General features: G+C 40.4%; 1 protein-coding gene across 1 annotated transcript in view; it reads right to left on the reverse strand.

Annotated features, from left to right (window-relative positions):
- HECW1 (HECT, C2 and WW domain containing E3 ubiquitin protein ligase 1) overlaps positions 1–27,888 on the reverse strand; it is a 445,759-nt gene that overhangs the window by 44,498 nt on the left and 373,373 nt on the right. Inside the window, exons 16-23 of the mRNA XM_021703699.1 lie at positions 26,403–26,537; positions 17,057–17,162; positions 16,033–16,129; positions 9,470–9,553; positions 8,911–9,020; positions 3,478–3,598; positions 2,612–2,725; positions 1,609–1,761 (exon numbers count right to left, since the gene is read on the reverse strand). Coding sequence (XP_021559374.1) covers positions 1,609–1,761; positions 2,612–2,725; positions 3,478–3,598; positions 8,911–9,020; positions 9,470–9,553; positions 16,033–16,129; positions 17,057–17,162; positions 26,403–26,537 — 920 coding nt within the window. The remainder of the gene's footprint in view (positions 1–1,608; positions 1,762–2,611; positions 2,726–3,477; positions 3,599–8,910; positions 9,021–9,469; positions 9,554–16,032; positions 16,130–17,056; positions 17,163–26,402; positions 26,538–27,888) is intronic.

The raw sequence follows: 27,888 nt of genomic DNA on the forward strand, positions 1-27,888 counted from the left end.
TGGAGTGAGACATTTTCCTTGTGACTTAATACAATTCTCAGGCTTATATATGCATCCTAGGCTTACACACACAGGGTTTTAAGACACTGTAGCGTAGTTTTTGGTCTACTCTTGTGCTGCTCCCGTTACCACTCCACCACTCCTTGGGGGAAAGAGCTTGCTCATTTCATCTTTGTGTCTTCCTGGCACATAGAATGTGTTTGGTTTATAACTGCTAAATTAATGAAGGCATCCCCTTACACAACACCTTAGCATAGTCATATGTGGCATAATATTTGATGAAAATATTTCTTCATTGATTGCTGATTGTAATTCATGACTTCTAAGACACCATCTTAAATGTCATGCTCACAGACTAAGGGACAATTGAGGGATCGTATTAAGGATAATCTGTGTATGTACGTACTCTTGTGTCATGGGGCTACAGCACTCTCTACTGTTGGAATGAACCCTGCCTGATGTGACCTAAGTCAGAGCTGGCATTCAATCCTCAGGGCCACAAATCCCCTTAATGGCCACTTACGTGCTCCACCTGTCCTGCCTCTGTGTTTCCGCCTCATAGACTTCAGCATCCACTTACTGATAAATGACAGGAAAAGGAACAATAATGGGCAAATTTTGGTTCTTCACTTGTGCCAAACACTTAATGCAGATACACTGCTGCCTCAGCTCAAGAACTTCAAGGCTAAGAGTTTTTAGAGAGAGAGGGCATGTGCAATAGCTGGAATTCTTAGCAGAGGTGGGTTATTCTGATGCTCTAAACCAAAATACGGGCATTTGGGCTCTAAGCCAGGAGGCCAGGGATCACCCCAGGAGCTCCCTTCCCCAGCAGCCATCACAACACATCATAAACGAGCAATGTTAAATAAGAACCCACATTAGCAGTTTTCGGGACTCATTTCCCTCTTAACAGCAGGAGCTGCTACAGTGAGAGTAGGAATCATTTTCAAATCAGGTGTGGTGGTGCCACAGCGGGAAAAAGCTTGCATCCTAGATGTCCCATGCGACTTTCTGGAGACTTCTAATAGCCGTATCTGAGGAATCTCACACACAGAATGGCATACAATGGACTGATAGTTATTTTCTTACACATCTCAGTAAGTGGTAATAGATGCCTCCATAAAAGATAACCAAAGAGATAATGGATTTTCAAGCCAGGAGGATGTTCAGCAGACTTACTTCACAGTAAGATGCAGAAGCTGATGTCTACAGTGCTAGGGCCACTGGTCCACAGTCAAAACATTTCAAACCCATGAATACCGCCAAAGACTCTTATAATTTTAGTAGACTTTTCAACATTTGGTAAGAATTGCAACATTCATCTATGTCTATTTACCTTAGTGTTTCCTCAGAAGGCAATTACTGGGTCTTACATCCATTTGCTGTTGATAGTAAATTTGCAGTGTCTCTAGTAATTTATTTCATGTCCTGAGTGAAAACTAACAGAACCTTCCTTCTAGGGCTTTGTCGTTCCCTTTCATTACACCTCTTAATATCTGGCCCACTGCTCTAAACAAGAAAGAGTGCTGCTCAAGTCAGTACTACTGACTTCTGACTAAGAAAGACCAGAACTTTCAAGCATAAGAAAGCAAGCCTCCCAGATCTTACCATTCAAGATGGTTTTCCACAAATGCTGACATGGGGCTGATCTGCACTGTGTAGGTATCATTTGCAGAGTACTCAAAGAGTCCGTAGTAAGGGTTGAATAGCTCCTGAGACAAAAGGAAGAAGAACTCTCTCGAAGGACCACTGTAGTCCAGGCTGCAAAGGAAGCAGAGGTCCAGGAAGCTCATTACATGTGGGGGGTAGGGGCCTGTTTCTATCCAAGTGCTAGGGTGTTCTTTCAGAGTCAGTGCAGGGAAAGCAGAGAACAGCCTGTGTTCCTTATAGTGGATCCCTGTGGGAGCATAATTTGCTGTAGAAAATGAGGATGCAGTTTAGGGATGTTTCTTACTAGATGTCCATGAATAAATTCTCAGGGCAGTGTTTCTTAACCTTTATTCAATCATATGACACCTATTGGATAAAACACACAGCTGGCCCATTAAAAAGAAGGACCTTGCTGTGAGAGGCATGAAAGAGTTTCCCGTGATAGTACATGTGTGTGAATTGAAAAAACTTCCAAGTTTTTTCTGATATGCCTTCCTAGGTAGGCTTGTCCTCCACTGTTGAGATAGTTTTTTTTTGTTTTGTTTTGTTTTTTTTTTACAAAATCACTGATATGTTATGAACAATTTGCTATGTAGTTATATATGTGCACTCTAGGAGGAGGAGCTTTTTGATCAGAGACTCAAAAGTGTACATCACCTGAGAAAGGAAAGATCCGATAGCTTAAGTCTGTATTTTTGGCTTAGCGTATTTTTGGCATGGTGTAAGTGTGTAACCTAAGACTCTAGCACATGCCAGTAATCTTGGGCTTTTGAAGAACATGAATTCTAAAGCCTGGCAATACCTGGAGAGAGAAAGACCTCCTGGAAGGACATGATCAGAATCACCTTGGGGCAAAGGCTAAGAGCCACCCTCTTCTTTCTTAAGAAAAATCACCAAGATCTGCTGACTCTGGCCTGCCCACATTGAATGAGGTGTCTGCATAAAACTGCTGGTGCCTCACCCCTCCTCTCCAACAAAGGTGACGTAGAGCTTGTTTCGCTGAAGCTCCTTCCGGGAATAGGCCATCACCTGATTGAAGGTTCCCTCCAACAGATGGTCCCGACGAATGATGAGCCTGGGGAGAAGCCATCAGGGCAGTGAGTAGTGGCTCTGAGCTCTGATGTTGGAGAGTGTTCTAGATGAGTTGTGAGTGCCTGAGCTTACGGTCTCACTCCCTGGCCTCTCCAACGAGGTGCAGATTCCATGAGTTCAGCAATGGATTTATTTTAATGCTCTTTTCAAAACACTGGGAGCAGAAGGACAACATGTACATTTTTATAATTGGACGCACTCCATCATATTCGACTACTTTTAGGATTCTTTTGATCAATTCCAAAGACTCTCTTAAGTTGGATTCCTGAGTTTAGATTTAAATTTTAAGGATGAAAATAATAAACCCAGAGGGGGAGAAATATAACTATTCACTTAGACCTCAGTTACAAAGTTATAGAATCCATGAATGTGACTAATGAGTTAAATTTGTCCCAAGAATAAGTAAGAGGAAATATACAATTTTTTTTTTATTTAGTTCAAGATTCTTGGTTTTCCGAAAAGGTCTACCATTAATTTTATATATGCCTTTGTCTGAAATCTGTTTTTTTATCTCTCTCTTTCTCTTCTCTTTCCTTCCTTCCTGCTTCTCTTCCAATTTAACTTCCTTTCTTCTTTCTTCCCAACTTCTTTTTTTTAAACCTTCCTCCCTTCTATGAACATAACTGTTACCACACCATGGAATCCAATCTCCAAAAAGTATCACAAAGGTATAGGGGAGAAAAGGATAGGAACATCTAGCATCTGAATTCAGTGACCAAGCACTGGAGCACTCACTTAATTTTCCCTGGACCCTGACCAAATCCTTTGGCTTCCAGTTTTCGGTAGAAATTGCGGAGCTTGGCCTCAAAGTCTCTCCGGTAGGGTGAAGGGGCTCTTGCACTGGCTCTCTGTAAGCCTGCAGAGAGAAGCACATGGTCTGAAGGTCATCACTGATATGTGGAGCAATGTTAGAAGAAGGGTCAACCAGAGATACATTCTTATGTCTTCTTATTTTTCTTCTCAAAGAAGTTTCCCTTGATTGCCATTACTTTCAGTCTCTTTTATAATAAATGGAAATAATCTAATAAAGAGAAAAATGAATGCTGATGACAATAAACATTTATGTCTTCCAGTCCACTTCAAGTTGTATTTCTCTTAAAAATACCTTGGTGGGCATATCTACTGGCTTCATTGTACTTAAACAATCTAAATCAACAAATCAAGCTAGTCTAAATTTTTCTTGCATAAGTTTTTATATTATAAGTGATTGTAATGAGGCAACTCAGACTAACACATGTGTATGTCATACTTCTCTAACTATATTGACCCTAAAATAAACATAGGTGTCCAGTAGGGCCCAGAGCATTGAGGAATTTATATTAGACTATCTTGCATCATAGAAGAAACATTTGTAATAATAATAATAATAATGACTTGTTGATTTTATATAGAAGAGAGTTTTTATATCACTTAGAATGCTTTGTGAATGCTTTATTATTCTTATACACATTTTAATGAGAAAAGGAGTGGAAAAAATGACATTCTTCTCCAGGTTTTACAGATGGCTAGAATCATGGCTTGCCCCTTCAATAACTACTATATTCCAGGTATTGAATTAATATTCTAAAGGAGATTGATACCAACAAACTCACAGGAAGGAGAATATAATTACAAGTTGAGATGATTGCTACCCAGGAAGGAAAGGAACTCAGTTCTTTGATATCACAGAACACTCTGGCCAAGTTCGGGAAGGCTTCCCTGGGGAATATCTGAAGAATAAGTAAGCATGAATTGGACCGAATTAGTTGGGAAAGGCTTCCATTTAACTAAGACAAGAGATGAGCTGGGAGAAGAGCAATCTAGGTAGAGGGTCAGCATGTGTAAAGGTACTGCAGCAGAACGGAAAGTGGTGCTCCAGTTTACTGGAGCACAGGGTACAAGGATCAGAGTGATGCAAAACAAGGCTTGAGAGGTGGGTAGATGATCAAACAGGATAAGGTCCATTCTGCTAAACAATTTTGTTTAATACTAAGCACAATAGGAAGCCACTGCACAAGGATTGACATGATGACACTTGAGTTATGAAAACATCAGTCTTTCTGCAGTGGAGAGAAAAATGAGAGGACTGGGGTGGGTTTAGAAAGCCTAAATTGGACTAGGGTGGTGTCAGTGGAGGTGAGAAGTGGATAAACCGAGGTGTGTTTAGGAGGCAATGAACTGGACATAGGCAATGAGGGAGAGGTGGGCTTTAGATTTTGTAATTGAAGGGACTGCAGTGATAGTCATTGAGATGGGGTACAATGGAAGAAGAACAAATGTGTGGGGGAGAGCACGAGTTCAGCTTTCGATGGTGCTGCTTTTGAATGTTCAATTGGAAAGAGACACGGTTTGAGAGAGAGAAGAGAAGAAACCTGGGACTGGGTCTCGGGCATGGTAGGAAGTGAAGGATGTGTCTGCATCGGTGGCCAAAGAAGTCGTTGAAATGCATACTGTAGTGTCATAGGAGCTTACTGAAGGGGTGACTTAAGAGGGAGAGCAGTCAGTGATGTCAAATGTGGCTTCATGTTAAATGTGAGAATCACCCAATGGACTGTGTGTCTGGAGGTCATGGTGACCTTAGTGAAGACACCTCCTCTAATGCACCGGCGTAGAGTGGAAGGAGAGGTAGGCTTGGTAGGCTTGGTAGGCTTGTAGGATCGGTAGCAGGCATTTGAGAAAATGTCTACCTAATGGCTTCAGTTTTCTTAGTGAAGGGAGAAGGGACATCATTTGCCAGGAGAGACACAGAGGTTTGAGGGGAGCATAAACATTCGAAATAGCAGTGGAGGGGCACCTGGGTGGCTCAGTCAGTTAAGTGTCTGACTCTTGATTTTGGCTCAGGTCATGATCCCAGGGTTGTGAGATCAAGCCCTGTGTCAGGCTTCATGCTAGGCGTGGAGCCTGCTTAAGATTCTCTCTCTCCATCTCCATCTGCCCCTCCCCCTGCTTGCATGTGCTCTCTCTCTCTCTCTCTCTAAAAAAAAAAAAAGAAAGAAAGAAAATAAGTAGCAGTAGAGAAGTTTACCTAGGAAACGTGGTAGAGTTTTCTTTTGAGCATTCAAGGTCCAGGTGAGGTGAGAGATGACTAACTTATATTTGTAATCTGCCCTGTCAGATGAATTTGCCCAAGAATGCCTGAGCATAGATGTAGAGGAAGCAGATAGTATGTGTATCTAGGGGCAGAGTTCTGCAAACAAAATGGAGAGGACTGGGGAGTTTAGGCCATTGGCACAGATGTTACCAAAAAAATGAACCGTGGAATCTATGCTGGATAAGGGAAGAACAGAAAGGAAAGGAGAGACGTGCATGAACTAGAGGTCCTGATGAGGACAAAGGACAGTAATGGGGAGAGTAGTTGAACAAGCATGTTGGATGGGAGTAAGATGCTTGAATCAGTGATTTTAGAGATGACAACAGGGGTGGGAAGATGACTGTGGGAACAAGTGGTTGCAGTGGGGGGAAGGTCATTGCAGACCAGAAATTCCAGAAACCAGGAGGCCAGGGAAATGAATGGGTGTCCTTGTGTATGTTGAAGTCATTCAGGATGATGGAAGCACTGGGGAAGGAGAGTGAGACTATGAGACAGGTACCACAGTCTTTGAGAAAGAGAGAAAGGCCGGTAGATGACAGCAATTGGGGGTGGTGAGGAGAGACAGCTGAGTAGTATAAGCAAGGAAGCATGAAGGTCACGAGCCTCACCTTTGTACCACCCAGTACCTGAGGTGTAAGGGAACCAACAGCCACCACTTGAAAAGAGCTATCCTCGGTGAAATGCCAGCTTTCAGGCTACAGGCTGAACTAGAATACAAGTCTGTAGGAGAGCAGCATTTTCTGCCCAGTAGAACACAGTACGTTTTATAATATGACTTTTATTACTGCTGGTACTACACTATGCCCATGATCACTACTGTGTATTTTTCTAGTAATTTATGCTTCACAAAGTCCTTTGCCATAAATATCTGTAATTTGCTATCTCTGTAGTACCCAGGTAAATGTCATGAAGGTCTAGAAAAATGGGAATTATAAAATTTAACATCAAAATATTTGGATTACATAATCTAGGACCCCATGGTCAGAGCTAGGAGAATTAAGAATTAAAATGAATTGGATGATTGTTTGGGTTCATGGGATTAGTAATGCCTCATTAGGAAAGTTGATTCCTTTTATAAAAGTTATGCAAGTAATTATCATTTAGCAAATAACTCTTTATTCTCTCTTATTTTTCTATTTGTAATACGATATCTCCCCCATGTAATGATGTTAAAATCATACTCTACTGTTAAATGTTTGGACCGAAGTGCAGATACTTTATCAGGCTGGGACAATATCTACAACAAAATGACAGATCATTATGCAGGCCAATAGATACCCCCGAATGGAAGGCTCTGCTCCCCAAAAGCGTGCACTGGAAACATTTGACGGTCCTGACGTTGGCTCGGGCAAAGCTCCTCATCCTCCTTTTCTCAGGTCAGGGCATCTCAGTTATGTTGTATGTCCTTAATAATGCCTTTGGTGCACTGGTTTGGAGGAAGTGATGATGAGGAGAGACTGACTTAGAAACAGATCTTAGCAATTAACAAAACTACCTCTAAGAGATAGTTCTGAGTGACATGACTTGGAGGAGCCAAGCTAAGATACTCATTTTAGAGACCTGTGGCAGTACCAAGTAATGCTGAGTGAGACATCCCTTCTGAGGGACGGAACACACTGCTAAATTCTGTATCTCTTGTGAATTTCTCCAGTGGCCTCAAAAGCCAAGCTTGGACTCTGACTTTAGAGGCTGTGAGATACAAACCTACTAGATTTTTATTTTACTATTTTTTTTTCTTTCTTTCATTTTTTTAAATTAAGCTTAATTAGCCAATATATAGTACATCATTAGTTTTTTTTTATTATGTTCAGTTAGCCATCATTAGTTTTTGATGTAGTGTTCAATGATTCATTAGTTAAGTATAACACCCAGTGCTCATCACATCATGTACCCTTCTTGATACCCATCACCCGGCTATCCCATCCCCCAACCTCCTCCCTTCTGTAACCCTCAGTTTGTTTCCCAGAGTCCAGAGTCTCTCATGGTTTGTCTCCCTCTCTGATTTCTTCCCCTTCAGACTTGTACATCATTAGTTTTTGATGTAGTGTTCAATGATTCATTAGTTGCGTGTAACACCCAGGCTCATCAGATCACATGCCCTCCTTATTGCCTATCACCCAGTTACCTACCTACTAGATTTTAAAAACTAAATCCCTTTACTTTTAAAGTTATAAAAAGAAATTTGGGTTTACCACCAAGACTTTGAACAAGGTGGTATTGTAAACCAAACAACTGAGGAAAAACTCTCCAATATCTGGATCCCATTTGAGAGTACGGATTTTACTTAAACTAATTATTTTGATGAACCCGGGAGCAGTATCTTCTTTTTTCACAAAAGAGTTCAGTATACATTTCCTTATTTGAAATGGAAAATACCTATAAAGAATTTCTGTATCATGAGTAAATTAATCCTAATACACAAAAAAAACTATAGGGGAACAATTGCTCATGTAAGAAAACTCTTCAGCGTCCTCATGGGGGACGTTATGGTGGTCCCTAGTAACCATATCACCGAGCAATTCCTTTACACCTTAGCAAAAAGTTACTAAAACTGGTATCTAATAACATTCTGAGTCATAAGGCAGAATGTTTCAGAAAGGGCTCTTTCCTTCTAAATGCCTGCAGAGTACCTTGGAATACAAAAGCAATTTAGAGCAGGGGTCAGCAGACTTTTTCTGTGAAGGGCCAGATAGTAAATATTTTAAGCTTTTGCACCCATCTGGTCTCATCGTTACTACTCATCTCTGCTGTTGTAGTGTGAAAGTTGCTATAGAAAATACATAAATAAACAGGTTTGGCTGGGGTCCGATAAAATTCTATTTACAGACACTGAAATTTGAATTTCATATAGTTTTCACATGTTATGAAAAACTGTTTTTGTAAAAAAAAAATTCAAATTATTTAAAAATGTAGAATGCATTATAATAAAAACAGGCAGCAATTTGTCAACACCCAATTCTGGCAGCGTGCTTTCAATCAGAAAACTGAGAGGGAAGAAGGGAGAGAGGACATATATACTACTGCCCTTGTTCCACCTTCATCTGGTGGAAACACAGATGGCCACTTATAGGAGACAGAATGCCAGAGACTCAAGTTACCTGGGGAGTTCTGAGGTGAGGAACAGGGTGAACAACGGGGAGAGAAGCTGTACCCAGGGTGGAAGGCAGCCTGCAGTGGGACGTAGGACATAATCTCTTCTTCAAAGAGACTGCAAAGTAAGAAAAAAAAGAAGAGGAGGAAGAATAAGAAGAAGAAGCAGAGGAGAAGGAAGAAGAAGAGAGAAAAAAAGTTAGTTTTCTGTCCATGAGAGAATATTCATGAATTGGGGTAATAGTGGTTACAGTTCTCACAAGGCAACAAAAGCACTTTGGTTCACTTAGATAGGCACATGCCAGCATGCAAATTCTCAGTGTTATTTTAAACCCTAATTAATCCTGAAATAATAGAGTCTCCATCAAGTGCTATACACAGTTCTTGATACCCCAGTTGTAAATGTAAAGAAGGCAATGGACAGCAGGTCCAAGGGTGGGGGCCCTACTTTAGTTGTAGTCAGTAGAATCCTCTAAAACAAATGGTGAGTGTTTCAGTCATAGCTGTAGTGGAGGAAGACTGCCCAGAGCAGCCTTTCCAAGAAGTGTTTCAGGCTTAGCCCCTTACCTCAGCAAAATGACTAGATCTGCATCACAGGACAACTTTTCAAGCCCATGATTACCCTCAGTCCGAATGTAATGGATTTTCTCCCTAGAATAATGTGGGAAATAAAGTAAGAATTACCAACAGATAAGCTAGGGAATAAATCGCTTTCTGACTCACTTTTTTCTCTGCCAATATGGCTGACTAGCGATGTTCTAATGTCCAGTGAATTTTGTGGCATTTTAAGTTCCTGTGGCAGGTTCCCATGATGCTCTACAAGGGATCATCCATCCTCAGAATCACACAGGGATGGAAGCTGAAGAACTCGACAAAAGTAGGTCCTCCCATAGCTATGACAGTCAGGAGTGAAGCTGGGTAAGGAGAGCTGCCGGAGGACTGTTGTGGGCTCATGGTGTCTTGGGAGCCATGGGGGGAAAGAGCCTGAGAAACCTTGTGCCTGATGGAAAATGTATAATGCAACACTGGGTAAGAGAGGATCTGGCATCTAGAATACCAGAGTCTCCCAGGTCAGTCTGAGCACAGGCATCAATTTCTCTGTTTAATTATAATTTGCATTCTGATCGCTCTCATGACCTCCAACTCCAACCTGACAAATTATTCCAATGAATCTAGAGAGAAATATAACATTTATTTTGATCAAATGAACTTTGTACTTTGATTCTCTGACATTCAGATATTATAAATGCCACAACCAAGAATCATTCCATTGTATGCATGCTTCAAAGAAGTTAAATATTCCTCCCTTTCTTGAAGAGATGCCACAGAAATCTGAGAAGACTTAATATTTTTTAATATTTAACTCTTTCTTTTTTTGTTAAAATTTTTATTTTGAGACTATTTTATATTTTTATTGTTATTTTTAAAGATTTTATTTATTTATTTGACACAGAGAGATACAGCGAGAGCGGGAACACAGGCAGGGGGAATGGGAGAGGGAGAAGCAGGCTTCCTGCTGAGCAGGGAGCCCAATGTGGGGCTCGATCCCAGGACCCCGGGATCATGACCTGAGCCGAAGTCATGATCTGAAGGCAGTCGCTTAATGACTGAGTCACCCAGGCTCCCCTATTATGAGATGCTTTTAGAATCACATGTAGTTGTAGGAAATTAATACAGAGCCATCCAGTATACCCTATACTCAGTTTCATCCAATGTACGACTTTTAAAAAAATCTATTTATAAAAATACTGCAGATACACATTTTTCCTCTCTCTGATTATAATAATGTGAACCCAAATCTTCATCATTACTTGCATATTTTCAGGCAACAATAAAATAAACTTGACCTTTTGGGGTGTGTATTTTTTAAAAGGGAAACTTTTTGGCCTCTACAAAGATACACAAAATAAGATTAAACAGAGAAATGCATTGTGACCCAACCTCTCAGTATGGGTAGCGTATCATTGCAGTAAAGGCTATTGCCAAAACCTGGGGGGGCTCATAGTGTCTTCTCTGACTGGGGGTTTGAAAAATGGAGCAGAACCGTCCACACATCATTTTGCAGGGAGGATGTGGAAGCCCAGCCAAGAGTGCAAGCACCATGCCTCCTCCACCACCTGTTTCTCCCCTCATGTCCCTATGTTCTCAATTCCATGTTCCTGAGCTTTGGCCTCTAAATCCTGATACCACCTCACAGACCTCTTATTTGGAAGACTTTTGTGGATCTGCTCCCCTGCTTTACTGACTCAGCCCCACAAAGGACTCTCAAATTTATGTTCTCCCAATGACAGTGCCCCTGGGGCAGATCATCCTATTGCCCCAAGGGACCTATATGTGGGTAAGCCCCTGGTCTCCTTGTCTGGAGGAAAAACAGGGAGAGCATTCTAGGGATTGCCCTTGGTTCCCAGTGTCCCCGAGGAAATGAAGTCCAAAGGGGGTCAACTCTACTAGGGCAGGAAAGTGCCCACAGAAAGTGGCACTGCCCTGCCGTGGTTCTATTATCCCACCACCTACATGAACCACATCCATGTATCAGAAAGCCAAGCACAGTTTTCTGAGACTTTCAGTGGCTCTCCACAGGACGTTGCACTTTCTGTCATGTGTATGAAAATTTCATGCAGACCCAGTGGTCTGGGGGCCTCCAAATGCCCCTGGGACTCAATCCCAAAGGTACTGGAACTGGGAAAGATCTCTAAAGGCTAGAATGCCAGATGCCTCTCCTACATATACCCTTGCCCACCAGGAAAACTCCGGTATAAAGCTCTCCCCAGGGCTCAGTTCAGTAGAGCCACCTGCCTTCTTGACATCTTGACATCTCCTTTTGTGGCCTCCAAGACCTCAAAACTTGATATCCAAATGAAATCCTTGATGTTCTTTTATCACTATCACTGAATTCTGATCTTGTCCTTTGTGGCCTTTAACACATTCTATAGCTATATATGGCTTAAAAAAAAAAAAGTCAAACTTGTCTATCATCTGCCTTCCTCAATAGATAGCAAATACCATGCAAAGTAGGGCCAATGTCTGTTTTGCTTTGCTACTGCATACACAGTCCTGCTGCAATTCTGATTCAGAATCCTGGCACAATAAAAGCACCAGTTGAAGGAAGAATGAATGAATGAGAACTGCTACCATGACCCTTAAAGTGAACAAATGTCATTAACCTCTGGATTTTCTGCCTCCACCTTCCCTTTCCACACGTGACTTCCTTATGATTCACTGTTGTCTGCTGAACAGTTTTCTGAGGACTCACCCTCCGCCCTCTGACCCAGAAACTGGCTTTGTGGACCCAATATAGTGAATCCATGGCTCCCTGAGAATAGCAATGGTGGAACAGGGGTCACAGCCCCACTTGGAGACCACGGAGGAAAGAGTAATTTCTTCCTCTGAACAGTATCATGGAGAAAGAAGGTGTTCTTTTCAACCTTTGGACCTTTAAAATGGAGCTGACTCACCCTCACATCACACCCAGGGGCAAGCACAGGCCCAGTTATAGCAGTAGGGCCTGGCTTCCTGGTTCCTGTAAGCCCGACTCCCTGAAGAGCAATTTCTTCCTCTTGTTGTTCTCCCTTTTTAATTCCATAGCCTCTTAGTTACTGTGGGCCTTCTGCTTTTGATGAGATATTTGGGTTCTCATCCTGGGCCTACAGGTCCTTAAAGGAATCCATAATCTTAAAGAAGAAGCTATTAGTTTCTATACTAAATAATTGCCAAGATTTTTCCAATTCCAAGATGCCTTAATTCCAAATTCCCCCATATCTGGAAAATTGTAATTGTATAATTCTGCACTGCAACAAAGCCTTGAAAGTTTCTTGAATTTTGTTATAATGTGATACTATGCAATAGCGCTGAAAATAGTTTACTTTCGCTCTTTTACCCACGGGATTACATTTTTCACTTTTAAAATGACTTAAATGAGACTCCAGTGCCTTTGGTGAGTTTAAATTCCTCCAAAAAATTAGCTGTGAACTCATTACTTAGTAATAGAATCATAACATAAAAAATGTTCGAGTAGCAATCTCTCAGAAACTTTTCAGATAGTACAACTCCTCTGAAAATCCTTTGGAAATTCCCTTAAATTATGATATACTGTGAGTCAGAGAGTAGCACACAAATAAATGATCCATATGACTGAGTATGGCACTGCCTTCTGTGCCACAGTAATAAAATGGGCAGAGTTGAACAGAAGTGGAAGTGACAATCACTCATGCTAAGTCTCATCTGTTCATGCTAAAGATCTTTCATTCACTCTAAAGGTAATTAGTGTTTCTTATCTTCAAAGTAGAGGACTAGGTTCAGAGGGGGAGAGTAAGACAAAGGCAAAGACCAGAAGGTCCTGCTCTAAGGAACTTACATATTGTAGGGAGAGATCAGTACAAACAGCATTTAAGAGATAATGGAAAGATATACTAAAAGGACAAAAAAGGAATGCTATCAAGCAAGGCAAAAGAAGCACTGAAGTATGCCTAGGTCAGTGAATCTTTGCATTTGGTTTGAGCCTTTAAAATGAGTTGAGAGGTCCTTAAGAGAAAAGCCATTCCCAAGAGGGAAGAAGTAGGAGAGGACAAAGACTGGTGGAGGTGGAAGATATTAGAAGGAAAAAATTAGCATGGGATGGAGAGTTAGGTTAGGGCCAGACTTCGGAGACCATGGAAACTGTGCTTAGAAATCCTGACTTTATTTTACACACAATGGGAAGCTTTTTTGAAGGCCAGGAGTAAGATGATTTATTCTGTGCTATAAGAAGGTAATTCTGTCCTAGATCTAGGGGACATCTTCTAGGAGATCCCTACAAAATCCAGGAGGGAAATGCTGAGCACCCAAACACAGGCCATGATAGGGAAGAAAAAAAAAAGGCTGGAAGATAAAGTGAGGAGGCAGGTGTTTGGATGTGGAGACAGAGAAAGAGGAAAGCGGGGAGATCCGGCAATGGGGAGGACAGTGATTCTAATTCACACAGAGTAAAAAGCAGGGAAAAGAGGTGTCAGTGAGGGTGTGTGGGTGTGTGTGGGGAGAATAGTGAATGATTCTACCCTGACAGTAGTAATAGGAGTTTGAATAGCAAAGGGGCTATTTTCAGGTGTTGGTGATTCACTGAGGAAATCAAATCAGAGTACTACAGTTGTCAGCTAGATTCAAAAGACCACCAAATGGGAGATGAGGAGTCAGAGGTAGTCAGTGACTGCACTCCCACACACCTTCCCTGATCCTTCACACACCTACCTATAAAAGCATCTCCACAGTGCCGACATGGTAACTCTGTATCTGAGGAGATCAAGGGTATATATGGGCTGAATAACATGCCCAGATCGATGGTCTCTAAGAGCTGGAGCAAGAATTCAAACTGCAAGGGGACACACTTAACCATCATGTATAGCCAGCTTCCAAAATGCTATGTAGTCAACTGAAGCAGAGAGTTACCTGAATATCTTGGAGAGAAAGTGGGATTTAAGTTCACTTTGGGTGGCTATCCTTTCCAAATGAAGTGATTCAGTTTCAGAGACACTCATTCAACAATGACACTAATGGACAGTAAGATTTAAGTAGTTAGAACACATGATACTTTGGTTTATTTTTGAATATGTTCATCTAATAGTTGGTTTACCACTAAATGATGATATTTTAAAGATAAAAATTTTTAAAATGGATTAAAGACCTAAATGTGAGACCTAAAACCATAAAATTCCTAGAAGAGAACATAGGCAGTAATTGCTTTGGCATTGGCTGTAGAAACATCTTTATAGATATGTCTCCTTTGGCAAGGGAAACAAAAGCAAAAATAAACTATTGGGACTACACCAAAATAAAAAGCCTTTGCACAGTGAAGGAAACCATCAACAAAAGACAATCTAGTGAATGGGAGAAGATATTCGCAAATGATATATCCAATAAGGGGTTAAATATCCAAAATATTTAAAGAACTTATACAACTCAACACCAAAAAACCCCTAAATAATCCAATTAAAAATGGGCAGGGGACATGAATAGATATTTTTCTAAAGAAGACATACAGATGGCCAACAGACACATGCGAAGATGCTCAACATCACTCATCATCAGGGAAATGCAAATCAAAACCACAATGAGGTATCACCTCACACCTGTCAGAATGGCTAAAATCAAAAACACAAGAAACAACAAATGTTGGCAAGGATGTGGAGAAAAAGGAACCCACAAGCAGTGTTGGTGGGAATTCAAGCTGGTGCAGCTACTGTGGAAAACAGTATGGAGGTTCCTAAAAAAATTAAAAATACAATTACTACATGATCTAATAATTCCACTAGTGGGTATTCACCCAAAGAAAATGAAAACACTAATTCAAAAAGATATATGCACCCTTGTATTTACTGTAGCATATATATAACAGCCAAGATATGGAAACAATCTAAGTATCCATCCATAGATGAATGGATAAAGAAGATGTGGTATATATATATATATATGCAATGGAATATTACTCACAAATAAAAAAGAATAAAATCTTGCCATTTGCAACAACATGGATGGATCTAAAGGGTATAATGCTATGTGAAATAGGTCAGTCAGAGAAAGACAAATACCATATGATCTCACTTATATGTAGAATTTAAGAAACAAAACAAACAAGCAAGGAAAAAAAAGAGACAAACAAAAAAAACAGACCCTTAACAATAGAGAGCAAACTGATGGTTACAAGAGGGGAGGTGGGTGAGGGAATGGGTGAAATAGGTGAAGGGAATTAACAGTACACTGATCATGATGAGCACTGAGTAATGCATAGAATTATTGAATCACTATATTGTACACCTGAAACTAATATAACATTAATTAATGTTAACTATTCTTGAATAAAAAATTTATATGGTGCTTTACATAAGTAATTTTTTGATGAAAGATATTTTACTTTTTCTGTGCTTCCCTCCGAATCAAAGGAAATCATATTAACATCGTATGAATAACATATAACCTGGCAACAGGGCTGTCTCTGATTGTGACACTTCAGAGATCCTTCATTTTAAGTATTCAAGACATAATTAAATACACAAACAAAACACATCATAAGCTTCTGCTCTCTCTCCACAGAGGTGCTGTCCCACCTGGAAGACCAGCTGGGGAGACCTAGAGCTTGAGGGTGAGGGACAAGCCCCTACCTGAGTGCGTGGTTTCTCGCCAGGCTTGGCTGACGCTCTTGCAGCATTTCAAAAATGTTTGGTTGGCGAAGAAATGCCACAATCTTGTCATTATATGCTGAAACAGACAAAAGTGCAAGTTGTGGTTGAGTCTTTGGCCCAGAGATAATTTCTATAGTGGTTGGAAAATGGCTGCTTGATACCAGGATTAACACAGGAGTTTGAAGGGCAGGTAGCATACTCATCAAAAAAATGTAAGCTCTTGAGGGTTTTTTTCCTGTGACATAATAGCATTATCATTTTTAAAAGACCAAACCCAAAGTGAACCAGATCTAAGTTAATTATCTTTAATATTCCAGGAACTTAACTGGGTGTTAACTCATCCCTGTGTGAACAGGTGAAGGAGAATAAAATAGCTCTTCCATGAGGGGAGTTGTACTCTCTTCCTTCTGACTTCTCTTGGTCATTTTGCAATAGATTTATGGCAAAAAATTCTTTATGAGTTCAAAGAAATCCTTTTCTGAGCACTTGACCCTTACAACCTTGGCCAAGGTTGATTGCCCAGTAGTGATAATGGAAGTATCCACATCCATTTGGGCTTTCTCACCTCACTTCCTTTGATACGAGTGGCATGTACCTCAGGAGGTAACTGAGGTTAGGAGTGAAGACTGTGCTGACTTATCCCCATGCACACCTGGGAAAGAAGTTCTAAATTTAAAACTGCATCTAATAGCAACAAGATCCATCACTTCACTTAAACTATGCTCTCCTGGACTCGGCTAACAAATCACTGAATGGAATAAAGAAGAAGGGGATGAGGGTCTGGAAGAGAGCAGAGAAGAAAGAGGGAAGATGGAAGGTCAAATTGAGGAGTGAAAGGAAAGGAAAAAGGGGCACAAGGGGGATGGAAGCAAAGGGTAGGGGTAGATTATACCATAGGGGAGGAAAAAGAAAACACAGAATCCTGAATATTAAAAGATTCATGACAAGAAAAAAAAAAAGGCTAACTATTGGGTATCCAGGGTCCCCAAAACATGATACATACCTAGCGGCAATGACTCATGTTGATGTTGGCTTCGAATAGCAGCTACTAGGCTGTGTCCTGGCCTGGCCAGTAAAGAGGCTCCTCTGTTTCTAGAGACTTCTGAAGCCTAATTTCAAAATAAAATTGTTAGCATTGGAAATCTTATCAATTTCAGATGGTCTTTTGATACTAATTTTTCAATATGAGGGGTAAAAGATCCTGATATCACCTAAGTTACAAAAGAAATGAAGTTACAATCCTCAAAGTGAGTGGAAACAAGCAAGTTTTTTATTTTTTATTTTTTTTAAAGATTTTTTTAAATTTATTTATTTGACAGAGAGATAGCACAAGTAGGCAGAGCGGCAGACAGAGGGAAAGGGAGAAGCAGGCTCTCTGCTGAACAGGGAGCCCGAAGCAGGGCTCGATCCCAGGACCCTGGGATTATGACCTGAGCCAAAGGCAGCCGCTTAACCGACTGAGCCACCCAGGTGCCCCAATAAGCAAGTTTTTTTAAAAAAAGACTAAGCAGGATGGTTGATGGTTTTTAAGAAAGTGATTGTGCTAAATGTTATAAATGTTAACCAGATTAATATACTGAGTAGACTAAGAAACATTTCTCTTCATAAATACATTCAAGAGACAAATAAATTCTACATGAATACTATCACAGTATTCATAGTAGTAGTAAAGATAAGTTTATGACTTTCATTTCTAAGAGTAGCACTGAACTTCAGCACTGAATGTGCAATGGACTTGCTCTTTTTAACAGCACGTATCACTCTCAGATGGCCATTCTTTGCTTAGTGCCTACTATTCCATTCACTGTGCTGGCTATTCTTCACATAGTATCTTTTTATTCTCTCAAAATTCTGAAAGATAAGCATTATTAACCCCAGATCACAAAGAGGGAAACTGAGAATTGGGATAACTTAAGTTTTTACAACATTTTTAACTGTAAGAGACAGAACCAGGGTGCCAACTAATGCTTGAGTGCAAAGCATTTGTTGACTCCTCTCCTGCCATTAGCCTGCACCCAATACCTTAGTTTTGGATGGGCATTTTGACAAAACTTCATGAAATACAAAACTTGCTTAGCTTAAAACTTATATTTGTGATGATTAATTGAGCTCCATTTTAAGTTTTAATAAACCCCTTAAGTTCAAGAGCATGGCAGCGAGCTCTCTACCATGATTCCATGTACATTTGTTCCTCAAAGGATCCTTGCAGGGTAAGCTATTTAAACAGAGGCCCTATAGAATTTCCACATTGGAGTACATTCACCAAATATATGGGGTTTGCTGTAGTGTATGATTCATTCTATGGTATTTGGTAAAGTATGCCAAAATAGGCTTTAAAGACATTTAAGAATTACATTGAAGATTACTTTGTAATATACTTAAAAAGTGCTCAAACACCCAGACAAATAAGGAAAGAAAATTCTCCCTCTGAGACTGGTATACAATTCACTTCCACAGAATTCAGGAGAGTTATTGAGATCCTATGATACGAAGTCCAGAAAGATCAGGTCAATCTCAAAGGGGCCATTTAAGACTAGTCCATGTGTCATATTGCAGATGATAAATAGGACAGATTATTTAGGGCTTACTCATTAAAGACATGGTAATTGCTGGTTTTCCTTTGGGTCCTACTTCCACACTCCACACAGACAGGGGTAACATCCTTTCTTTGCAGAGATGTGCTATTAGTTCACTGTCTGTATACGGCAGTCTTTGAATTGCTCTTCTTGAAGTAGTAGAGATGCAGATCCATCCTTTCTCTTCCAGTCTTTCTCCTTGCACACTGCTTACTTGAAGGACAAGGCAATAGATTCTGTGCCACTGTGGTGAACCTCTCACTTTGATGTCATTAGCCCTCAGCTCTGTACTTCTAGAGCAGCCAGCCACCGAGATTGAGAAGCTGGTACTTCTGCAACAGCATGGTTACAATGCAAAGTGATGAAGGAAAGGGTTGACTATTAAAATAGGCAACACTGAGTCTCTACATTTCTTTCTCCTTGAATTAATAAATATGTAAAGCTTCTCTGCGACTGAAATGATAGGTCTCTTTTCCTTGGAAGGAATTATGTCAGTCTGCTTTAATGTGTGTTTGAAATATTTTTGATGCTGTAAAGACAGGAATCTGAAAGACCACTCAATTGAAGATGATCTAAACGATGTATTACAGAGAGAAACTGAGGAAGCAGATCTGATAACAGATCTCAGGAGGGCATGGCTGTATACCGAACTCCGGTGATGCCTGCTGTCACACCCTGAGCTAAAGTGTCTCATTGTTGGTGGGTTGCCCCAAAATAAAGAGCACTTTGAAACAGGAAGAGGCTCACTTCTATTCCTGGCTGCCACAGGGAATTCATATGTTACAGATATGTTTTAGGGAAAAATGGTGCCTACTTCTGAGGTCACCTGCTCACTGGCAAAACTAAGGCAGATTCAAAAACTTCAGAAACCAGATGAAGTCCAGCTACTCTGAAGGTAGATAACTGACTGATGAATATGCTTCAGGCCAACTATGAGTGAGATGGAGGAAACAACACAGGGGGAAGGTAGGGCACGTGGGGTACCTGAACCATAGAGACACCTGCCGAGGGTAAAGGAGGTACTGGAGAGCCTACAGATGAGGATGGATGGGAAGGTTAGATAGACACAGCCTTGTCCAACTAGGAGCCAGGAATTTACAGGGATGGAGACAATTTCAAGCAGGGCTGGAGAAGATTCTGAGATTGGTCTAGTTTACTATGTGCCAGGATCCTTGTACCCCTAAAGTAGTACTAAATGGTCCATCCCGAGGAACGTTTGATATCAGCTAGGTGACCTGCTTTGGACCTCACTGCAAACATGATGCTGATGTTTGCTTTCCTAACTACTGAAAATGACTAGAAGAATGGATTTTCCATTTAAAACCAAAATTATATGACTCATTAAATTCCCTTCGCATTTGACGCTTTTTGTGTTACTGAGTTTCTCAGGGGTGTGTGTGTGAGTCAGAGAGACAAAGAGGGGACCCCCCCAAGGGCCTGCCTCTCCCCAGACATGCTATGACTATTCTATGACTGGCTAAAACCCAGTTTGCAGTAGGGACTACTTTTAAAATTTCTCTTCTTTTTGATGTTGAGATAGCTTTAATCATAATTGCAGATGTGAAAACTTCAAACATTAAGCTCTCTAGAAAAAAAAAAAGATATGCTCAGAAAATACTTTTCAGTGACTGGTAAGCAAGCCTCTCTTCCATGTTGCAATTTAGAAATGTAAACTGGTGGTTTTTTAAAGCTGTGATTGAAAATTGCAGGTTTTAGACTGAATTTGGGTTAATAATCAGCTAATGCTCTCTTTGAAAACGCTGGAGACCTGATGATAAAAAAAAATAGTGAGTTCAGAGGAAAGGTCCAAGTGATGAATTTGCATTCATCTCTAGATTCCTTTTGTATTCTAAAAATAGATCATTAACAAAGTTTTCAGAATTATCTTAAGGAAACAAAAGAGAGAGATCTATGCTTGAGTTGTTCAACATACTTATAATAGTGAAAAGTGAATAATAAACATAATGTACAAAGAAAGGCTTGAGTTAAATTACGGTAGATCCATACGATTAAAATACAGAAGAATTTTAATGGCATGGGAACAGTCTCCAAGGTATGGTATTGGTAAAGTAGAATACAGAACCATAGACTACATGATTCAATTTTTTTTTTTTTATTTCTCTGTAGACCAGGAAGTGTCTCCAGATGGGGTATTATACTTGTCTTTTAACTTCTTTCCCATCTGTGTCTGTGTTTTCTACATTCTTTACGTACTCTTGATAATTCAAAAGTTTATTTTCATAAGTGTTTGAATTTTATAAACTTCCAATCAAACATATAATCAAGTATAGGTTACATGGAATCAAGAGGAAAATTCCCAACTTTTAGAAGCAGTGCAGGTTACCCTCCCTAAAGGCAAGCTTCCTGAATGATGACTTCTCTGTGTTATCAGAGTCAATGAAATAACTTTTGTCATCAAAAAAGCTCACTGCAAAGAATGACCAAGAGTGACCTCTGCTTTTAAAGTGAAAAGTCACACCAGTTAGAATGGCAAAAATTGACAAGGCAAGAAACAACAAATGTTGGAGAGGTTGTGGAGAAAGGGGAACCCTCTTACACTGTTGGTGGGAATACAAGTTGGTACAGCCACTTTGGAAAACAGTGTGGAGGTGCCTCAAAAAATTAAAAATAGAGCTACCCTATGACCCAGCAATTGCACTACTGGGTATTAACCCCAAAGATACAGATGTAGTGAAAAGAAGGGTCACATTCACCCCAATGTTCATAGCAGCAATGTCCACAATAGCCAAACTGTGGAAGGAGCCGAGATGCTCTTCAACAGACAAATGGATAAAGAAGATGTGGTCCATATATACAATGGAATATTATTCAGCCATCAGAAAAGATGAATACCCAACATTTGCATCAACATGGATGGAACTGGAGGAGATTATGCTAAGTGAAATAAGTTAAGCAGAGAAAGACAATTATCATATGGTTTCACTTATTTACGGAACATAAGGAATAGCATGGAGGATATCAGGAGAAGGAAGGGAAAAATGAAGGGGGGAAATCAGAGGGGGAGATGAACCATGAGAGACTATGGACTCTGAAAAACAATCTGAGGATTCTAGAGGGGAGGGAGGTGGGGGGATGGGCTAGCCTGGTGATGGGTATTAAGGAGGGCACGTATTGCATGGAGCACTGGGTGTTTTATGCAAACAATAAATCATGGAACACTACATCAAAAACTAATGATGTACTGTATGGTGACTAATGTAATATAATAAAAAAATTATATATATATATATATATATAAAGTCAGTTTCTCTTCTCTCCCAGATTCCTGTCCTTTCCTGAGGTAATTACTATTATAAGCTTTTTTGTGTGTACCCTTCCAGAACTTTTCTATGACTAATGATTTTCTAACCTGACCAAGATAAAGTGGTAAAAGAAATAAAAATTATGTGCTCTGCTATCCTTCCTTATTAAGATTAATTTATATTGTTACTTGCAGTATAAACAAGACAAACGTGATCTTCAGTGATTTCCTTACTGAGAGATGGGATCCAATATTTATAGCCTATATGCTCTTTCCATTTATCTGTATCCATTTCCATTTGGACATTATGTGAAGAGTTAGGCCTGTTTTGTTGATGCTTTTTTTGTATATTGCAGACAGATGTGACACTGTACTGAAATGCAGATTAAAGTATCAAATAATGATCCTTTTATGCATAAAGCACTATATTGCTGATAACCGCTTTCAGCAGACTGCCTGAAAAATTTTCACTTGAGGTAAAAAAATCTAAAAGACATTTGACAGTGTCTCTGTTAATAACCTATCATAGGGGTTTTGAGGGAAATTTTTACCATTTAGGATCCTGAATATAGAAACTGATTTCAATTCTGTCTTTAAAAGCAATTGATAAAAACATTCACTGCTGAGCAGTACTCAAGAGAATGGCTCATGAAGGTGAACAGAAAATACTGATTCCTAAGGTCGTGATCTAAGAAACATCTATAGCAAGTCACCCAGTGCCCCTGATATGTGACACAGAAAAACCATGGATTATGGAAATAATTCACTGATTGTTCCTGAGTCTCATATTTCCATCTGCTTAACTGTCATTTCAAATTGGGTATCTTACCGTTTTCATACTCATTATCAACTTCTCTAACAGCAAACCTGCCATCCTCCCCAACTGGCTTTCCTGTTCATCTTACCTGTGCGTTGTTAATGTGCCTCAAGCCTCACGGACTGAGAATCACAGAGCTGGCCATCGAGTTCCCTTGCTCCACTTGCAGATGAGGGAACTGAGGCCCCAGAGAGGAAAGGAAGGAGTAATGACACACACCTCCTCTGGAGAGAAGCTGGAGCTGAGACTCCATCTGCTAACTGAAGTCCCAGGTATCCCTTCTTCCCGCCTCTTGACCTCTGCAGGCTTCTTCCCACAGGGTGTCCTTCGTCTTGTGTCTCTTTGCCACCTCCAGTGGCCGCTAATGAATGGGGCCACTCTCGCAGATCACTCTTTTCTTTCCTCTTCTTGGCCGTCATTGTCTCCTTTCTAAAATACTACTTAACACTGGACTGGGACTTAGATATGAACTGTGGTCTTGAACTCCCTGTGTGACCTGAATTTTTGATATTTAAGTTTGCCTGACCATAAAACACAATTCTTAACTGAAGTGGTATTACCACATGGGAATATTTGGAAATACTGAGAGGTGTTTTGTTTTGTTTTGTTTGTTTGTTTGTTTTTTAAAGATTTTATTTATTTATTTGAGACAGAGAGAATGAGAGAGACAGAGCACCTGAGAGGGGGGAGGGTCAGAGGCAGAAGCAGGCTCCCCGCCGAGCAGGGAGCCCGATGCGGGACTCGATCCCGGGACTCCAGGATCATGACCTGAGCCGAAGGCAGTCACTTAACCGACTGAGCCACCCAGGCGCCCTTGTTTTGTTTTTTGTTTTGGTTGTCATAGTGATTGGTGAGGTGAGGGCACTCCTGACATTTAATGGACGGGACCAGGTAAAAAGGTCCTGCAATGGCATGGGACAATTCTATACATTACAGAAGTGTCCTCAAAATGCCAATAGTCTTCTCCTCTAAAGCCCACTTTTACACAATAAATTATCATGGTATTCCTCTCAAATTCATTCAGTGGGCCCATGAGAAAGTGCCAACCATGTGATATTCAAAACTTTACAAAAACCAAGACAAAACCCAAGTGGAAACAGTATTCTGGTCACACTGAACTATTCGTTGTCTCTCTACTGACCGTTCTCGATCCTACCGCTGCACCTCTGCTCACGCGGGCTCTCTGTGGGGTTGCCCTTCCTCTTCCTCTTCCTTTGTACCTGGCTAGATTCTACCAATTTTCTAGGGTTAGGTCAAGTACCTTACTTGAAAGATGCCTTTCCTTGGCCTCTTTTGAACTTCTGCGGCACTTGTCCTACCATCTCTCTTGGCACTCAATCATATTCTAGTTGTTCTTGTGACTTAACTCTGTGTTTTTTGGCCTGGCTTCAAACATAGAATACAAAATTCTCCCGGCCAGGGATCATATCTCGTACTTCTTTGCATTCCACAGTGCTCATAGCAAGCCATGCACTTAATCAATGTTTGTTGAGGAAAATCACATCACAGCAGACACAATTAACATTTCCCACCGCGCCCTCCTTCTGGTTTTATACCAAGATCCTCCTGTCTTCTCGTTCCCTAGGCTCTGGGCTCTCACAGCGGGAGGAACCAGATGTTTATTTTCACAGACGCTGGGTCTTTGTTTTCCCTGGTATGCTGCCTCTGGGTCAGCTATTCTCTGCCTCCCAGTTTCTCTCTTTTTTGCTTTTCTTGGTTTCTCCTTGTGTCAGCGCAAAGCTACCAGTGGACAGAGGATGCAGAGGATGCGCAGAGGGATGGGCGGGGTTTAAAAACCTGATCAACTGAGTCAACTGGAGAGTGAATGGATTAGCAAGAATACAGATGGTTGATGCACATTTATACCCTTTCATTGTTACGTGTTACAGTCTTTCTTGGCCGATGCAGGTAGTACTTTGTCATTACTGTTGATATTCAATGTAACTGTGCTTAGGCTAGTCAGTCACATTAAATAAGTGTTTCAGAACAGGTATTGCAAGTGGTACTCATGACTTTAATCTCGTTTCAACAGAAATGTTTTAATACTTGAATTTTCAGGTAATTTTCTTATAAATGTAAGAGATCTATATCTTTAGGGGTTCATCTTACATTGAGTAACCTACCTTTTTGTTTTATTGACAGTGAACCTGACTGTAGTACTTAGCTTCTTTTGTCAAATGGGGTTACTCTATATTAGCGCTGAATTTGCCTTCATAATATTAAAGAGCTGGGACATTTTAAATAAATTAAATGGCATATTTCAAAAAGGACTCAGATTTTTGAATTTATCCACTATCATCTCATAAATGTTGTACTTTCTCAAGTGTTATGAAAGCGCCACCAGAGAGGAATACAATGCATGTTGAGCTGGGAGGTTGGGGCACTGCTTTTTGTAGTCGGCAAGTGTATCTGCTGATGAGTGCTGCTATGTGTGCGTCCTGACACCCACAGAACCCTTGGGGATATACAATATTCTTCTCTGCACGGCCATGTACACATTTTACATATATGAGGAAAGAAAGAATCAACATGTTTTCAGCAGTATCCTAAAACAATACCTAAGATGACCCATGAAAGAAAAATTCGTTCTATCACACTGGCTTTAAACCGTGAGCGCCCTTGGTTGGAAAGAGTTAGACCTGTCAGAGTATGCAGATGATTCCCCTAGAAAAGTAGTAAACTGGTAGCAATACAAGAGCAACAGGCTCTTCCCTTGAGACTTATGTTTGCTATCTGAGGCTGCCAGGTGGATTGTTTTTCTCCCCATTTCTCCTGAAATGTTCACCCTAGTTCTCCCTGGAATGACCCCCAGGGGCAGTGGAGAGGAGCGCAAACACACACACACACACACATTTCTTTTTATCCTGTACTACTTCATTTTTTGCCTCATTGTAATCCAACTCTACAAGTTGTTTTATGAGAAATGGTTCTCAGTGGCCATAATCTCCTGAGGTCTTGGTGGTTTCTAGGATGGTACCAATACTTGGGAAATGTCAGGAAGGGATTTGCTCATAATATTACCAGGAACTGACTAAAAGTAGAAAAGAGCTATGTTTGGAGTTTTGGTTTGAGAAAGGAGGCTAGGAAATGGTATGGGATAAAGAGATAGTAGTTCAGAAAGGCAATGCACATGATGTTTAAGAGGGATGGCAGGTTTCACGATTCAGTGGAAGTTAACCCTAGGCAGTGAATAAAGATATAAACCAGGAAAGAGCACGTGGTAGGATGGGAAGAGAGTATTCATGTCCCCAGTGGATTTCCCCCAGTTTTTAGTCCATGTATATAGTATTGATGTCTTCTCCAGGATCTATGAAGAGCCAGAAGTTTAATGTCAGTCATACCCTGTATGATCTTTTAGGAATTCACATGTGACTGGCAGGCCTAAGGAAGCACAGCTCCAGCCATGGTGTAGGGATCTCTGGACACCGCATTTTCAATTTCCTTCAAGCTAGACAGATTTTTAGTAGTGGCGATTATTAGGACAAAAGGGAAGGCAGAAGGAAGGCAATCTGAAGATGGGTCTAAGGAGTTCAGTGGGTGTCCCTGACTCCTCATTCTTTTAAAGACCAGTGTGGATATGGCAGAGCCCCTTGAGGAGCAGGCAATCCTAGATCCCAGCCACTGAAACGGTTCTGGCCCCACCTGAGCAGGGCCTGTGGAGGTGTGAATGTGGCAGGGGGTGTGGGGGTGTTACCTCTCCAGCACTGTAGCTCCGGAGCCTCTGGAGGTGCTGTCGATGTGTGAGGTGGTTGGGAAGACGACCGTTCTGAAGAGGGATTCGGGGGTCAATGAAAGTGGTAGCTCGACTGTTGTGGTCCACGAAAAAAGACTGCAGATAGACCAAAAGCACACTGCGTGAGAAAGAGCCAGAATGAAGGCAATAAAGTAAGGGAATGCTACAGGGCTCAGTCTTCTTGTTTATTTCTGTCCCTCCTTTCTATCTACTCAAACCTGATGGAAGACTGGGGCGCTGTGCATCCGTTTGCTCAGTAGTTGAATGGAACACCAGCAGTCATTGATAAACACGTCACACTGTGGCGTTATAGACTTATGATCATATCATTGTATTCACCATGGAAAATTAGAAAAATGGAGCCTTTGATGTATCAGAATAACACCAGTAATAATTTATGGATCATTTTATTTTTAAAACAAAGTCTTTTTGATTACAGAACTAGCACAGTCTTACCGAGAAGAAATTTTATTTATTTATTTATTTTATTTTTTTTTTTATTTTTTAAAGATTTTATTTATTTATTTGAGACAGAGAGAATGAGATACAGAGAGCATGAGAGGGAGGAGGGCCAGAGGGAGAAGCAGACTCCCTGCCGAGCAGGGAGCCCGATGCGGGACTCGATCCAGGGACTCCAGGATCATGACCTGAGCCGAAGGCAGTCGCCCAACCAACTGAGCCACCCAGGCGCCCCCGAGAAGAAATTTTAAAAGGATAAAAAAGTAAGAAGAAAACCAAAATTATCCCAAATATCACAATCCAAGGGTAGTTACCAAAATATTACGGTGATTTTTTTTCCAGTTTTTTCTTTTCCTATGCAAATATACAAATAATCTATATATTTTCCTCACATTGGCACCTACAATTTTGTTAGAAGGTTTTTTTCACCTATTATTTTATGAGCATTTCCTTAAGTTATTAGACATTCTTTTAACACAGAATTTTAGTAGGTATATGGTATTCAGCTTGATGGATGCATAGTAATTTTGGTACCCTCTATCATTGGACATTTTACTTTTTTACTGTTTTAAAAATAGTGCTTCAATAAACATTCTTGTTCATAAATCTTTGCAGAATGTTTGATTACTGTACCTGTTCCAGTATGTGGCAAAAGTTATTTTTTACATCTAAAATTACCTCTCATAAAATTTGTACCTTTTCAGAAAAACAAACCTTTTGTACTACTAAACAATCTTTCAAATACTGTCTTCAACAAAATGTAATGTTTTGAAGGTGATTTCCTCTTAAAGATCTCTATCAATGCTCATTGTAGTATCTGAATGTGTCTACACACCTGACAGAAGTAGTCGAAGTCAAATACAGATTTAAAAATTATTCTTGGGAAGTATGAGCTTATAATTTCAAGTATTAGATGTCCTTGTAAACAAGTCTCTTTTATTAAAGAGCTCTATAAGAAGCGATACAGGAAGTGGTTTCATTATGGAGA

This window comes from Neomonachus schauinslandi, chromosome 12, assembly GCF_002201575.2.
Source record: "Neomonachus schauinslandi chromosome 12, ASM220157v2, whole genome shotgun sequence".
Classification (NCBI taxonomy): domain Eukaryota; kingdom Metazoa; phylum Chordata; class Mammalia; order Carnivora; family Phocidae; genus Neomonachus; species Neomonachus schauinslandi.